General features: G+C 43.2%; 1 protein-coding gene across 1 annotated transcript; it reads right to left on the bottom strand.

Moving 5' to 3' along the window:
• Nucleotides 1-1,762: 1,762 nt before the first annotated feature.
• Nucleotides 1,763-15,249, bottom strand: LOC132983498 (neurexophilin-1). Its single transcript, XM_061049820.1, has 2 exons — nt 14,889-15,249; nt 1,763-4,052 (listed from the first exon to the last, which is right to left on the bottom strand). The coding sequence occupies exons 1-2, from the start codon at nt 14,970-14,972 to the stop codon at nt 3,249-3,251; spliced, it is 888 nt and encodes a 295-aa protein (XP_060905803.1). The 5' UTR covers nt 14,973-15,249; the 3' UTR covers nt 1,763-3,248.
• Between the last annotated feature and the right edge of the window lie 828 nt (nt 15,250-16,077).

The raw sequence follows: 16,077 nt of genomic DNA, 5'->3' as shown, positions 1-16,077 counted from the left end.
GAGGAGGGGTTGAGTCAGAAATCAGGAGAGAGAGAGTGGGGACTGACATGCGGGGATAGAGCCACAGGTCCGACTCGAACCCGGGCTGCCCAACAGACTCCGTACATAGGACGTGCAAATTCACCACTATGCTACCGGCGCCGCTGTATCCTGGTTTTTAATCGGGTTTTTTTAAAGTATCCTGTTTTTGTGTTTGTGCATGTGAACATCATAATCCCAATTTCAGAAACCGGGATAAGCTGCTATCCTGATTTTGAGACACTTGATTTTGCTACCTGGAGAACTCAAGTGGCATGTAATTGCCTCACCCCGGTTTCTGACAGCTGCGGACTTCCTGCGGCCTCAGCCAAGCGACGCGTCAGCAAAAACAAACATGGCGGTGGCAACGAGAGCTTCTTGCATCCTGAGCGACAAAGAAACTGAGTGTTGTCCTTCTGTGGAGAAAGAATTGAATATAATTGGGATGTTTAGGTGGGAGAAAGCATCAACATGCTGATCTGTTAAAGCCTGTAGTGAGCAGGCTACAGGACGCCGCCCAACACGTACGGTAGAGAAGGTCAGGTCACGTTGGAAAGTAGTGGAGAAACATCAGAACAACAGAAGTGCTCCAAAGTGGTCTCATTTTTCTCAGATCTTCAAATTTGCCGCGGTTTGAGTTGTAAAAACGCAACATCACAGGTGCCTTCTTAATTAAGATGCAGTAATCAGAAATCGTGGTTACTAGTATTTATCATGTTAACCACAATATGAATAATCTGTGTGCATGAAAACGCCATATCCTGAATATGTTAAAAACCGGGATAAGGCTCATGACCGGGACACCCAAGTCCAAGTTAACATTAGAATGGCGTCTCTTTTGTTTTGGAGAATCGAAACATAACACAACATCCGTTAACGTAAAACATCCATTATCTGTGCTAAAGTTTTGATTGGTGCAGCTTTAAGTCAGATTTGTAAATACACGTGTATATACGTCTCATAAGGTCATTGTTGATTCAGCCTTAATCGGTACACAGGATGATTCTCAGCGTTTCCCCTCAGACGACATCAGTCAGGAAACAGCTCCATCCCTCAGCAGCTCTCACTCCAAACACTTCTGTGCCAGACTGTTTACACTTGTAAGATTACGTGCATAATGAGGCCTGCATTGTCTCGGCAGAGTGCTGCTTTAATTCTTTGAAGCTGAACAAACTGTCCCTGGCACATTTGGGTAGGGGTGGAGAGATATCAAAGTCACTTTATTGAGATGAAAGAACTGGCCCAAACAGCAATCTGAGACATTAGTCATTCCTTCTTTCTCGCTGACAGATACATGCTCTCAATTTACGAGTCAGGTGCTTCCAGTGATTTCTGCCAGCCTTGTTCCTCCACATCATAAATTCCTCTTTATGCTCACTCATCCCACAGGCGGACCCCCGATTCTGTGGCCCGCCTTGTCACAGAACACGCCCCACGTTTGGCATATTGGATGTCGTCCAGGCTGCCATTAGCAGTTTACTGTGCCGCGTATACCATCCTGAACTGCACTGAATTTAAATAGACAGCAGTGATTGCGCCCCTAGGTGCACATTTGTGCTTTTTTTTTTTCACAGGTTTTCTATCAGGACTTTAATTCACTCTTTCTGTGGTGTTGACTCTGCAGAGCTCCCACTTACATTGTGTTCATTTCCTCTAAATGCTTCACATGCAGCCACTGGCTCCCAATTTGTGTAATGAAGGTTTAATAGCCAATTGGAACATCCAATACCATTAACAGCCAGAGTTAGTCTCATCCAGGATTTTTTATTTTTTATTTCTCCTGATAACCAGAGGTGTGAACGCTTCATAGGTGGAATGTGTGATTAGCACCTGCGGTTTAATGTATGTCCTTCTCTTTCCTGGAACACTTTCACGTATTACAACATCTCACTTTTGTAAACCAAGTGTTTCTTCTCGTTCAGTCTTTGATGCATGAACTTAAGAAAACGATTCTCTATCCTCTATCACTTCCTTCTTTTGTTAGCTTGTTCAAATATCTATTTTTTAAACACTTTGAACTTGTCTCGACCTTGTTTTGTTTCTCATTATCAAGCACTTTTTCTGTGTAAATGATTATTCCGGTGTTATTTTTGGATACTGCGGGGGCACTGTGGCTCTGACACTTCCTAATACGGGCTGCTTGTCATGTAAGTGATGCAGGGGGTTGAAAGTTTAAGTACTGAACTTGTTGTAAGTCGTAAAAATACGAGCCAAAATGGAAATGCAGGGGCTGAGAAATCTGCAGAATTAAAGCACAGTCAGGTACGTTTGATAATGTTTTTTAAGGAGCAGTTCAGTACCTCTGTCATTTCGTCGTTTCTTCTTTTTTTAAATTTATTTTTATTGACATTTACTTTCTTATTTTTGATGTGACAGGAGCTCTCTTTTGGTGTTGATTACCGTGCACCACCCGCGCGACCTTAAAAACCTGCATACACACAACAACATCATTTAAACAGAGGTACTTTTTTTTTTTTTTTTTTGTTCTTTTTCTCCTCTGACTTGATGGAGATTATTTCTGACAGCTGCAATAACACAAAAAAAATATAGATGGACGTTATTCGGTTGTTTACCGCACTCGGTTCATGCACGGACATGGACGGGAATCCAAACGACGACATCAGAGAGCTATGCTCACTCTAACAATCACACTGCAGAAAACAACACCACTCAAAATATGTTCGCTTTTCCCATTATGCCCTCTAATGCAAACTGACAGATTCGTCTTATTTGCGTTGACATTTACGTGGTTTGCGGTGATTACCCGAGACTGATTGGAAAAGACAGAAAGCATGATTGAGACGGAAACACACTATCAACGTAAACAACTAAATTAGCGAGGAGAAAAACATTAATAAAATTGTTTTCTGGTCTTTGTGTAGAACCCATAATATTTACATAAATACAATCAGCATATTTTTACGGTTGGCTTGAGAATTTCCTTTCGATGTAAGCAGGCAAGCAGCTATGCATATAATGTGAGGATTGCAGGCCCTAAACGCTCTCATAATGACCTCAGGGTTGGTCTGTTCATTGGAGCAACATCAGTCTCGCGTCAAGGATATGTTAGTGTTAGTAATGCCTGTCAACATCTCAAGTTTTTTAGTGTCCTGACTCCATTTTCATCCAGACACCACTGAGGATCTGAAAGCTTGTCTCTGCGTCTTTTTCCCCTCCCCCTCCTCCTCATCATCATCATCCTCCTCCTCCTCTCTTTCTGGTCTTTTTGATCAACCGGTGGGGAGGTACGGGGTGTCGCTGTGGTAGTTGTAGTCTGGACAAACCTTCTGCACCAGCTTGTAGTCGGTGCTGTAGAAGGTGATGAAGATGCAGATGACCTTGAAGGGCTTGGAGCAGAGCCAGGACACGTGGCTCTGCGTCTGCTCCTGCGGGCAGCTCTGCGACGGGTCGTGGGCGCACAGCGAGTTCCTGGTGCCCTTCTCCACCTTCTCGTACTCCACCCTGCAGTTGAACAGCTTGGTGTCCTTCGTCTCCAGAGCCGTCTGCTGCTGCTGCTGCTGCTGGTGGTGATGGTGGTGGAACTGCTGGTGCGGCTGGTGGACTTGGAACTCCACGGCTTTCGTTGGCGGCACGAGGCCCACGGACACGTTACCCTGACCTGTCGAGTTGTGGCGGAAGTAGACGCTGAATGTCCCGTTGCCGTGATCCACGATCTTACCAGTGATGAGGAGGTTCAGCTTCACCGTCTTGATGTTGGAGTGGAAGTCGCCCCAGCCGAACATCTTCTTGAACTTGCCCGTCTTGACGATGGGCCTCCGCTTCGTCCTGGAGCGAGGGTCGCGGGGGTTTGAGGCGTTGTAAAGCCAGTTCCACTGCTCCCGTTTAGAGTACAGCTCTGCGTCGTCGTAGTTCATATCCAGAGAGGTGAAGTTCTCTTTGTCAAAGAGCGTCTGAGACAGCAGGCGGCTGATGGAGAAGGCCTTGCTGCTTTCGGTCCAGTAGGTCTTCACCTTGGATTTCGAGCTCTCTCTCAACTCTGAATTTTCTGAACTTGGTGAATCGGCGCTGGTAACCTGAAAGGACAAACAGAAAATCAACCATTCAAGCTCATAACACCAACAAGGCAGCACAAAATGTCTTGAGAAAGCAACAGATATTTTCTGCATCTGATTCCGAAATGGCATCAAAATACATGTTGCGGATAACACCTGAAAGTGTTCGAATGCAACGGTAAAACTTTATTGTGAAATTTGGGGGAATAGTTGGATCAGCTTTTTGCATGTTTGGTCTCTTCTTGTTCCATTTTTGTGTATCTGGTTTGTTGGAAATCAGCTGTAACACCGAATGTCCCTCAGGGATTAATAAAGTATATCAAAATTTTAAAGAAGTAGAAATATTGTTAAATCTTTTATACAGAAATAATTGGCCCGTATTCAAAGTATTTTCTGAAATGAAAACTAATTAAAAATCTCTCTACAAAATCAGTGTTTCCCTTCTTAAGTGTTGTGGAACAGCTCATTACCTCTTGGAATTACTTCAATTAGACATCCTTTGAAGGTGCTGAGTCGCAGGATTCAATGTTACCTTTTATTTAGGAAGTGAGCACGCATTAGGTGGAGGTGGATGTCTGACTGAATAACCATGGATCTGAAATGTGTCATAAAGCATGCCAACTATTGATGTGAGCTGTATGTTGCAGTCAGTTAATTTGTTGGAACCACCATCTTTTTCAACCTCGGTCTTTCATTCATGCAACGATATTTCAGAACACCATTGTACAGGGACTGCGCCAGGATTTTTCTGTCTCCTGGTACTGAGGGGGAGCTTGACTAATATGTTGGGTTTCATGAATTCATAGTTACTTTTTAAAGAGAACATATTGTCCCCCTTTTCAAACAGTCCCCTGTGGTCTAAATGAAACATCTGTGCTGTGCTTTGGTCAAAATATAACATGAATCAAGCACCAGAGGAGGTTTGTGACCCTGTATAAACCAGATCTCTCAGAACGCTCCGTTTTGGTGTGTGTGTCTCTTTAAATGCAATGAGCCCCCCCTCCCTGAGTTTTCCCGGTAGACATCACTCCTCTGTTCTACTCTGGGGGTGGAGTCCATAGGTGGAGATACCAGGGGAGGGGAGGAGATTTTTTTGCAAGAATCCCACTGTGACATCACAAGGAGAGCACATTTGAAACAGAGCATTTTTCTCTGTGTTGTTAGACTTATGCAGACCACAAACAAAGCACTGGATGGATTTATTTCACATTTTGTGGGTCGATAGACACTCAGGTTACCCAAATATATATTCAAAAACACTGTACAAGTGGATTTTTCAGAATATGTCCCCTTTAAGTTCTCAGACATACATGAGGGGGCTTAACCGGGGCTAGACAGATTTGTGACGGGGCTATAGCGCCCCCTAGCGTCAGTGTAGCGCCCTGCTTGCCGTTGTAGAGCGGGCTTATGTCGACGTCTGACTTGCATTAGTGTTAAAAAGACACATGAATGAGCTTCTTTGTAGATATCTGTTGAAATATGAGGGAGGTATTCTTCTAATTAAAAAATGACCGAACAGGAAGAATAGATCATAACATACAGAGGGTTGGATGTCAGCCCCCTTTAACAAACGGCGTTAACTCTGTACCCGACGCTTACAGTGTGTGAAATGTCATGTGCAGAGCGTCTTAATCTTGATTAAGAGTATTCCTGCCACACATCGAGATGAATGAAGCGCTCCTCGGCTGCAGACGTGATGCAACAGCAGACTATTACCTGCTGAATGCGGCCTGAATGGATGATTGATGATTCATTTCGTGTCTCTCCTCTAACAATCACACAGATGAGAGAGCGAAGATTCCCCCCTCTCGCGCCCTGCAGAGGCCGGTGACAGTGACGTCCAAACCCCGGCCGAGGAACGTGACAGCAGATCTATCTGGTCGAAGCGTTTACATTTTGTACCTTCACCTCGCGATCGATACTCTGAAAATAAGGTCTTCTCTCATTCACAAAGTTCACTGGATGACATTGTGGCGCTGAAACAAAGAGAGTGTGCCGAGCTCTCCCCCCCCCCCCCGTTTTAAACTCTTTTGAGGAGTTGTGATCCTTCTCTGGAGCACGCGTTCGTTTTATGAACTTCAGAGTGAAGGACTTTGAAAAGATGGCCTCCAGTTGTTTTGCAGAGGCCCCGATGATAAATGACCCGATGCGGATGAACCGTTAGTGGCATTGTGGAGACTTTGGCTGAGTGGCTGTTACATCTTTTTCTCTCTCTAGACAAAGGGACACAGCCTAAGCGTGCTTTTTTTTCTTAAATGCAATATGATAACGCAGAGTGAAATCAAAGCCTTTCAAACGTGGAAAAAAAAAAAGAAACGTTTGGAAGCCAGATCTTTGCAGTGCGTCTGTTTGGTACAAGATAAAAAAGAAGGAAGAATGTCTGCAGTGACGAGGTGAAGAGGAATATGAATTTATGCACTTTCCTTGCACAGCGGGGCAGTTAAACGTATTAATGAACTGCTGCTTTTGTCTCCTATCGCTGGAAACAAAAGTCTGTCATGTCGCCCCGCTGCTGATGTATTGTAAAAAGATAAAGTGAGGCTGAGGCTGAGGGTGAGGGAGGCTTCCTGTGCAGGATTTATTGGCACCATTATAGTCCAACATAAAGCTCCTTAGGATGTAAAAGAGAGCCGTGAAACAGTCTCTTATAGACTGTCGGCGAGGCGGCCGTAAAGAACCTTATGACATTACAGTTCAGTCTTTATTCTTTGGTTAACGGATGTTTAAGGTTTTTTTCCCCCCTTTTAAAAAGGTGCAAATAAATGTGCTTTATATGTACACTGTAAAATGTCAAATCTTAGCGTGTGTGTTTGTCCAAAATATCGCATTATTTGCATGACAAGTCCAGAAATTAGATGATTTTTTAAAAAATGTACAGTAAGCAAAATATAAGGTCTGAATTGCCAAAGATAAGTAAAAAAAAATAAAGATAAAGATAAACTTCCCCCATGGGAAAACAGCTCAAGAAACAGGAAACAGGAATATAATTATCAAAAATAACAAGAAGTTAAAAATCAAACTGGGGATGTTGAGCTGCATCAGTTCGGTATCGGGCGTTTTTATCCCTGCTCACAGACATCAGCACATCGGAAAATGATGTGGCATGAACCAAGGCCGATATCCGATATTTATCTGATGTGCCAAATCCTTTCAATGCTGGCGTCCAGTTCACCTAACTACTGATTCAGAGGGGAGGTTTATTGTTGGGCAGATGAAGTCACCTCTGTTCTGGAAGTCCGCACACCAGAAGCTGCTCCGATAAACATTTAATGGGAACTATCACCACATGTAACGTTCAGGTCCTAACCCTTCATCGGACATGTCGGAAACACCTGATGGGTTTATTGGAGCAGCTTCTGGTGTGCTGACTTCCTCTTCCTCTGTCTTTGGATTTGTTTTTTTGTCTCGACTATTCGGATGAGCGTGCTGTTTAATGTTTTTTGTATAAACTCAGTTTGTGTGGTCAAACATGAGAGAAAGTGGCGGCATTGTGGCATTTTTGCAGCTGAAGTATTTTCATGTAAATTTTCATCATTTTTGAAGCCGAAATCGGTGCCGCCTTTATTATCCCAATCGGTGAATCTCTTTCAAAAATCTATCAATGCAGCAAACTTTGCTTATTTTGGAAACCCCATGTACTGTACCGGCCATATTCTAAATGCTCATTTTACAGCAGACATAAGCGTTATTTACAGACTGGCACAAACAACACATTTGGTATGAAAAGCTCAGCACACACTGAATGGGAGGAGGGGAGGTGGGGGGGTCCGGAAAGCAGATTTTCAGATATCGGTTTGCCTTTGTAAGACACGTGATGTGTAACTCGGTGACGTCGCTGCGGCGCCATACTGAAGGTAAAGGTCACGGTGGTAACACAACCCAACGCAACAGTGAGAGAGAGAGAAATTCACGTTGCACAGTTAACAGATTCTATTCTATCTATTCTATGAAGACCAGAAATTAGATAAATGAACTTTCTAATATTTGAGTTTTTGAAGTGTTACTACGGCAACTATTTCCAAACACTAGATTTTTACACACTTTGTTTGTTGCAAGGTCGAAGAAAAAATCTGTTATTTTCCAAATAAATGAGCAGAATGTGTCTAAAAGGATTTCTAACACTCACTGTTTGCTCATTTAAAACGTGAACTCAGTCTTTACACACTTCCCCGAAAAAAGATGAATGACCATTTGACCTTTAATCCACACGATAAGCCGCACTCACTTTGTGTGAATATTGCTTCTCTGAGTCGTGATAAGACCACAGTCTCTCATGATCACATGAAATATCATTTTCTTTGCGCAGTAATTACTGATGTGTCTCTGTAACTGGGTTTCAGTCTCGATGGAGTCCTGAAACCAGATCAGGGGATATTAGGAAAACCGCTTTGGGCTGGTTTAAGTGACTGTCAGGCTAATTAGTGACACTGTGTGCAGATTCAGCATTCGGCGGCGTCGGCTGGAATAAAAACTTCCCAAACAATGCCGATCCAAGCAGGTTCAGGACGCGGTGAGTTCAAGTTTTATCATTTTGTCAGCCAGGAAATTAGATTCCCTCCGCGAGTTTGTTTTGAAAAGCACCTTAATTTTCTGTAACTTTCCGCTATGAATACTTTTGTCGGCGAGGGTGTCGCTGGAATCAAATTTTTTTTTTCTTCTAAAGGGATTTCTTTCTCCATTTTCCTCCCGAGATTATCAAAATTACACAGCGCATCTGGAGCGCGTGCCCAGTCGTCATCAGACCCAAGTCCTTGTTGTGCGAACTGGCTCTGTTGTCACCGGCGTTATTTATGTTCCCCCCCCTCCCCACCCCCCAAACTGTGACATGCAATTAGCTTTCATCTAAAGCACCTGACAGTCTCTGGATTAGAAGCACTCAGAGGCACATTCACAGAGACCCCCACTTCACGGATTAGAGGCCCAACCTGTAATCCAGCCCGGGGAGATTAGGCAGATCAGAGGCAGTCCTGACTGAAGCAACGTTTATATCCAGAACACCCCGACTCACTGCACCAACACTCGGAGGGCCAAGATTTACCTCTCTCCAGCTTCAGAAACGTGCAAGCAGGCACAAAGAGAGAGGGAGTGTGTCTGAAAGAGACACTGCAGAGAGAAAAAGAATGAGAGCGCTGTTGGATAAAGGGCGGGAGGAAAACAAACATGGCAGTGTAAAGGTCAACAGTCACACTTTGATAACTTTGGGTTTAACAGATATTGGATTGTCAATATTAGGTTTTTATTACTCGCCAAATAAAAGGCCGACTCGACCAGCCGCGACCTAAAAGTGACATTTACTTTGCACTTAATTGGCTTTCTTAATTGAAGTTGAATCCATTTATTTAATTTTTATTTCTTAAAGCAGGGTGTCCCCTCTTATATGATTCATGTCCTTTAATATCGCTCCTCACAGGTTGGACTTTGAAACATCTCATGAGCTCATCAGAGAGTTATTTTACCCTCTAAACCTTGAGGATTGTTCGACTGGAAGACTTGACATCATAACATAAGATTTTCTTGGTTTGTTTGATTTTCACTAGTTAGAGTTTTTAAAGTGTTTACATAAAGCAGTGTGCATGGATTGATATCAGATGAGAAGGGTAAGGGGTGCCGGAAGCCTATAGCGGTTAGTGCATGCACCCCATATGGAGGCTGTCGTCCTCCAAGTAGTCGGACCGGATTCAAATCTGACCTGTGGCTCCTCTCCTGCATGTCAATCCTCTCTCTCTCTCTCTTTAATAAAGACACAAAAATCAATCTTAAAAAAAAGATGTGGATGATGATAAAACAGTGTTTGATTAAGTCATTGACAATAAAAAGCCTTTAAATTATCTTGTTAAGATTTGGGAGCCACTGGACCCATAGGCGGGCGGTCCGGGTTTGAATCTGAACTGTGGCTCCTTTCATTCCCCCCCCTCTCTCTCCCTGGTTTCTGACTCTTTCCTGCCTCGATAATAAAAAGAACAAAAGCCTGCACAGCCTGTACGCTCTCAGGTGCGCACATTTAGCCCAAACATCTTCTGTTTGGTACACGTGTTAAAAAAAAAAGTTTATTTATTTCTCCTTTATTTTTGTACAAGAAAGACCGCAAACTTTTATTGGTTACATGGAAACGGTCCCTCCAACAACCCCCTTAAACTAGAGTCAGTAGAGCTACATATAATGTCTGGGTTTCATGAACTCTTATATATATATATATATATGGTATATATTCAAAATCAAAAAACTTTATTTGACCCCGACGGGCAGATCAAAAGCACACAGAGCCTAACACCAGCGCAAGGTGGGCTAAAAAATGTAAACTAAAAATATCAAATATTTAAAAAAAAAGGTTTTGTTTTATTTAATTCTTTTAAAGCAGTACAATGTAGAGGAATACTGTATTCTTATTTGTTTGCCTTTAAGGTGCATGAGGAAGAAAAACTTTTAAAACCTGCCCTTTGTACAAGGACAAAATAAATGAGAAATTATTATTATTTTTTTTAAAATAAAATGTAATGTACTGTAGAGAAAAATATGAACTTACAGTAAATACGTTCACATTTGCAAAATCCATGTGTGAGTACAATCCACCACACGCCCAACAGAGGAAAGAGAAACCAATCATTCCGGTCAACTTTAAGAGTTGACCAATGAATACTTTATTAGTCTGTGAGGGGAATTCTGGAAGTGCCCTCGCACCTCTCCAGCTACCAGAACAATTTCAGTATTTTGGCCCGTACCGGTACTTGAACCCTTGAACCTCCGGTTCCCAACCTAATTCCCTACAGACTGAGCTACTGCCGCCCCAAATCCAATCCACCTGAACACATTTCTTCTTCCTCAAATAAATGTTGCTCAGTGCTTCTAAAATGGTCTCACTATTGCTGTAAGGGTTAGGGTAGGTAAAAACCAGGTTAAAAATGGATCAACACCTGTGATCAGATCCTCAGGAAAGCAAATGTGCAACAAACTGTGTCACATTGAGTCTGTCACAATCCTTATCCATCGAGGCAGTGAGCTAATAAATGTGTTGCCAAAGTAGATTTTAGTCCTTTTCAGATTTTAAGAAATACAACTCGTCTCTGTAGTTTGAGTAATGATGGATTAACGTCGGGTCTTTGTAACTTAACGATGAGTAAGGTCCTTTACCTGCCGTCTCGAGGTAACATTTGTTATGAATTAGCGCTATGCAAATAAAGATTGATTTTATTTACATGTACAGAGCTGTGTGCAGGAAGGCAACCATTAAATGATAAAGTGATAAAGGTGCCATGGCGATTTAAAGCAACAGGAACTAAATAAATCCACAGAGCTGAATGAGATTAGACAAAGCGACGAACATCAGAGAGTAAGAACAACACGAGCGAGGACAGGAAGTGCAAGTGAACAACTTTAAGACCAATCAGACACACAGGTGCAGGAAGTGACCAGAGGTGCCGACAGGAAGTGACCAGAGGCGGAGCGTGACATAGACCGCTGTTCTAGAGAGCACCGAAAACCATCCTAAATATCCTCATTATCATCATCGTTATCGTGATCGTAGTGCAGTGATGGGAAAATATTAAGTTTAATATTTGTATTTCTATCTATGCGTGTGTGCATGTGTGTGTTTTCACCAATGTGCGGATGTGTGTGTGTGTGTGTATATTGCAGAGATGCAATCGACTTTTTTTGTCTGTTTTGTTTTCTGAAGTTCATTTTTGCGATGAATGTTCTTTAAGTTGATTTTTCAGAGGGATGAAGTTGCACTGTTTTTTTTAAAGCCTTAAATAAACTCTTATATCTATAAAAAAAAAGTACAAAAACTAAACTATAAATCCTCTCGGTTAAAGCTCAGCAGTATAAAAATGTAATTTGTGATATAAGCTGAATCTCACATTTTCATGAGGACGTGTTCCAACATGCCTCTGAGGCTGTCGTTTCTCTGAGATGTTCCAACTTGCTGACCTGTTTTCTGTACAGCAGGATTCTCTCCCGTCCTGCAAACCCCATTAAACTGTCTGTTAATATTATTCCCATGTTGGGCTTTATGAGGCAGAATCCCTCGACTAAGATAACACAAACAGCATCAGCGTGCACGGGTCCTTTAGGAAGCAGCTCTCAGATTGCCAGATGCAGCAGCGGTACATGCAGGCTGTTGGACCAACATAAATGCTATCTACTCTTGGCGAGGCTGCGATAAGGCGCAGGCGTCCGCTCTTTGAAAACAGGAAGATAAACAACCCCCCGGCTTCCCTCGGGAGCTTCGGCGGGATATTCTATGGGCCGGACCCCTGAACAGCCAACAAATTCCACCTTTAATGGAACCACCGGAGGAGCCAGATGACTCGGCGGTGGGCTGTACACAAAAACAGCTCGCCAGGAAGAATGAAAGTGTGTGTCAGTTTTCATTTACCTGAATGCTGCGGCTGCTCTGGCTGACGATTTGTGAGTGCGGCGGTGTTGGTTTAACAGAGTTAAGATGGAGAGGGAGCCGGCTGATGGAAGATTTGAGCTTGATTGGATGCTGCGTGTGTTCACAGTTCACCTGCAGCACTCAGATATTAAAACATGAGCTGTGCTTTTAGAAGTGTTTGTGCAGAGAAGTTTACTTTTTAAAAATGTAAAAAAAAAAAAAAAAGTGATGCTCTTATCTGGAGAGGCTCAAAGTGTGACGAGCTGTTAGAGGTTAGAGTTTGGCTCGAGGACATGTTGTGGGATCAAACCTGTGACCTTTGGGGGGGAGGGGGGGGGGTGATATCTGAAGACTCGCTCCAACACCTGCAGCACAAATCTTATTTTTAATCTAAATTATGACTTCCAGATGCCAAGTTCTTCTACCTCAAATCTCCAAAGAAGAAGAAAAAAGTTCAGATATTTTCTGAAATATCTTTAATGTAGAGCCTCTTCTCCGTGACAGAGAGATATCCCTCCACACAAGCAACGAGTTTACGTGTCTTTAGCGTGCTGATGCCGTCTTTAGGAGACTCTTCCTACTGGGCTCTCGGGGAAATGATCGTCGTCAAAGTCGTTTACAGTGAATTGAACTTGTCTCGCCTTATGAGGTCCCCCCGTCGCTGAGCTGATGGATCAACTCAGGGCATTTGATGCCCGCTAAGAGTTTAGGTCTGTATTCTGGCAGTGATATCAAAGTGTTACCTGAGGGGGGTCAGAGATGATGACAAATCACAAAGTGTGTCAAGACATCACAGGCAGCTGCGGATGGAGCCGAGTGCTATCACTGCTGCAGCGCTTTGAGAGGCCAGGGCACAATTATCACCATGACTTCTGAGGAGGATAAATACTGTACGCGGACAGACTGCGGGATATCAGAGCCGGGCAGTTTAAGAAGAAGAAGAAGAAGAAGGAGGAGGTGGGGGGGGGGGGGGGGGGGGGGGTGGTAGTAGAGAGTAGGGGGAGGTAGAAGAAGAAAAAAAAAAACGTAGCCACCAGTTCTTCAACTTACCCAGAGGAAAAATGCATAATCATATTATTTCACACACGACTTGGTTCAAAGGCGGCCAAAATAAGTTTGTGAGGTTCCCATGGGTCTGTCAATCTGTTGAAGGAGCTGCAGGCGAAAGCTTAGGATGCACCAAGTACGAAACAATTATGATCATCCCATTAAAGCATAGCGAAGCAATTTGGCAGCCCGGTCTGGGAAAAAAAAACGAAAAAAAAAGAAAACACACACACACACGCACACACACACACACACCCCATCTAGTGATGCAGTGAGATCAGCTCGCACTATACCATAACGATGCGGACATATACGTCCCACACTTTGTGGTTTATGTTCTCCTTTGTTTGTGACAATAAAAGAGTCGACATTATTGCTCCTGGAATCGAAGAATCCTTGTTTTCCTTTTCGAGGCTCCGTGAAGTTAAAAAAAAAAAGAAGAAGAAGAAGAAGTAGTGGGGGGGAGGGGGGGTGAAATGATTAGTGCGCTTAGTCAGCTGTGAAATTGAGTTTATGGTTTTCAAGACGGTGAATTCAATTCGATAATGGGTATTAAGTTGTAGAGAATAATTAATAGTAATTGACTTCTTTCCATCACTATGCAAATTAAACACAGATAACACCACGGGAGCTTTTTAAGGCCAGTCAAGTTTGCGGGGATTAAGTTTATGGGAATTTTCTTTTTTTTCCCCGGTTGCAGAGAGGAGTGGCTCCTGTTCGCCTTTGATTGCTTTGTTGACAGATTTATCAGCGGGTGAGGGGTGACTGTCTATCCGAGGATTAAAGGAATTGGGTTGTCACAAACTGTCAAGGCATTGAGTTAGGAGCATTCTGGTGTGTTTGTCATAATGGGCTCAGGCTGTTCTGCGACCGCTCTGTCAAATACATCCTCATTGAACTGCGTCTGTAAGCGGGAGAGAGAAGGAGGGGAAGATGCAAAAGGCAGGATTGAAAAGGAGGGAGATATTTAAGTGGGGCTGTTTGCGGGGTGGATTTGTCAAGATGCAGATTTGGGATTTGGAAAGCGTGTGTTCACTCTTACATTTTGAATATGTGCTGATATGAAATGAGTCGCTGCACGGAGCAGATACCAAATCTATTTCTTAGGCGAGATTTGTCATCAAATGATTTTAGAAATCAGCCTTTTACTCTTCTGTAACACCTGTAAAACGAAGCTGAAGAGGAGGGACTGGACATTTTCACAAGTTTCACATAATCAGCCTGCACTTTGCATGAATTTGCATCATTAATTCTGACTGAAAGGCTTATCTTTTTTACTCTCTCAGGTCCTTCTCTGCTCACATTTTCAAATATTTCTGTTTGTGAATATCCCTCAATACTCCTGCTTCCAGACAAACATTAATCACACATTTCACAGAGATGTCAAATGATGTGAAAATGAAATAAAGGTCAAATCAGAACGACGTTCAACTCACCAGAGAGACGAGTGACAGCAGCAGAGCAGCAGCCTGCAGACATGTGGTCTTCATGCCTCTTCTTTGTGGAGCGTCTCCCCTCATGTCAAACTGTCCTTGATCTTCTCACAGCCGGGGGAATAAAGAAAAAAAAAAAGAGCTACCTCCTCCTGACTGAGCCGGTATCAGCTGCCGAACTTGAGGAGAAATAAAGAGTGAGGGAGGAGGTCCTGAGGCGGGAGAGCACAGAGGAGTCTTCTCAGGCTCATTCAGGAGAGTCAGGATGGATGTTGAAATGTGGCTTAATGAGACAGGATTTTTTTGGTTTAGTTTCTGAAGTGAGGTTTGGAGGCGCTGTGAGGAGAACCGAGGTGATTGTACATCTGAGTGTCCGTGTGGAGGGACGTTTTATACAGCGCGCTCTGAGGTTCAGAGAGAGAGAGAGAGAGAGAGAGAGAGAGAGAACGAGAAAGGGGGGGAGGGATGGAGAGACAAACAGAGTGAGTGAAAAGAGGGGAGGGAGAGGAGAGGAGAGGAGAAAGGGGGAGCAGAGGAAGGAGGTTCACATTATTGAGTTTTTCAGAAGCAACTTTTTCTTTGAGCCTCGTCGTTGGCTGACATCTAGTGGTCGTTTTTATCCCCTACACAAGCAGAAACAGTGAGAAGAATGGAGCTGCCATATTGATTTCCTCATGTGAAGAAGACAGCTGACAGTAACTGCTGCGACTAACATTCATAAATATATTAAGTATGCTCCGCCCCTTTAACACCCTTTATCTCTGAAGGTCAGTTCGGCTTTAAATCAAAATAAGCGCTGAACCCAGGTCAAAGTGGATTTTCTCCTAAGAGACAAACTTAAAAACGTTCATTGGATCCTACACTTCCCATAATGCAACATCACAACATTTTTTTAGGCTTCAGGTCAAAAACATTTTCATCTATGTGATTTGAGTAAATTCTTCTGACTTGAAAAAGCTCCTCCAGATCCTCAGAGGACGTGATGTCACTCTGCACAGCCTGAGAGATAAATACAACATTTGCATGGCAAAAGATTCGGACTGGTTTGCACATCGGCTCCTGAAGGACAGGCTGTCCTCAAACTAACGTGTGTGAGAAACTTCGGCCTGCATGCTCGTTGACGGGAGTTTTTCTGTTATTGAATGAACTGTGACTTTCAACATGGAGCGGCTTTAGAAAAAGCTGACTTCAG

This window comes from Labrus mixtus, chromosome 11 (genome assembly GCF_963584025.1).
Source record: "Labrus mixtus chromosome 11, fLabMix1.1, whole genome shotgun sequence".
Lineage (NCBI taxonomy): Eukaryota > Metazoa > Chordata > Actinopteri > Labriformes > Labridae > Labrus > Labrus mixtus.
This window is presented reverse-complemented; position numbering and strand designations above follow the sequence as displayed.

What these genes read in the sequence shown, in the direction of transcription:
- LOC132983498 (XM_061049820.1), bottom strand. Translation starts at nt 14,972, where the DNA reads ATGAGGGGAGACGCTCCACAAAGAAGAGGCATGAAGACCACATGTCTG. An exon ending in TGCTGTCACTCGTCTCTCTG is followed by an intron (nt 4,053 to 14,888) that starts GTGAGTTGAACG and finishes TTGTCCTTTCAG; the next exon opens with GTTACCAGCGCCGATTCACC.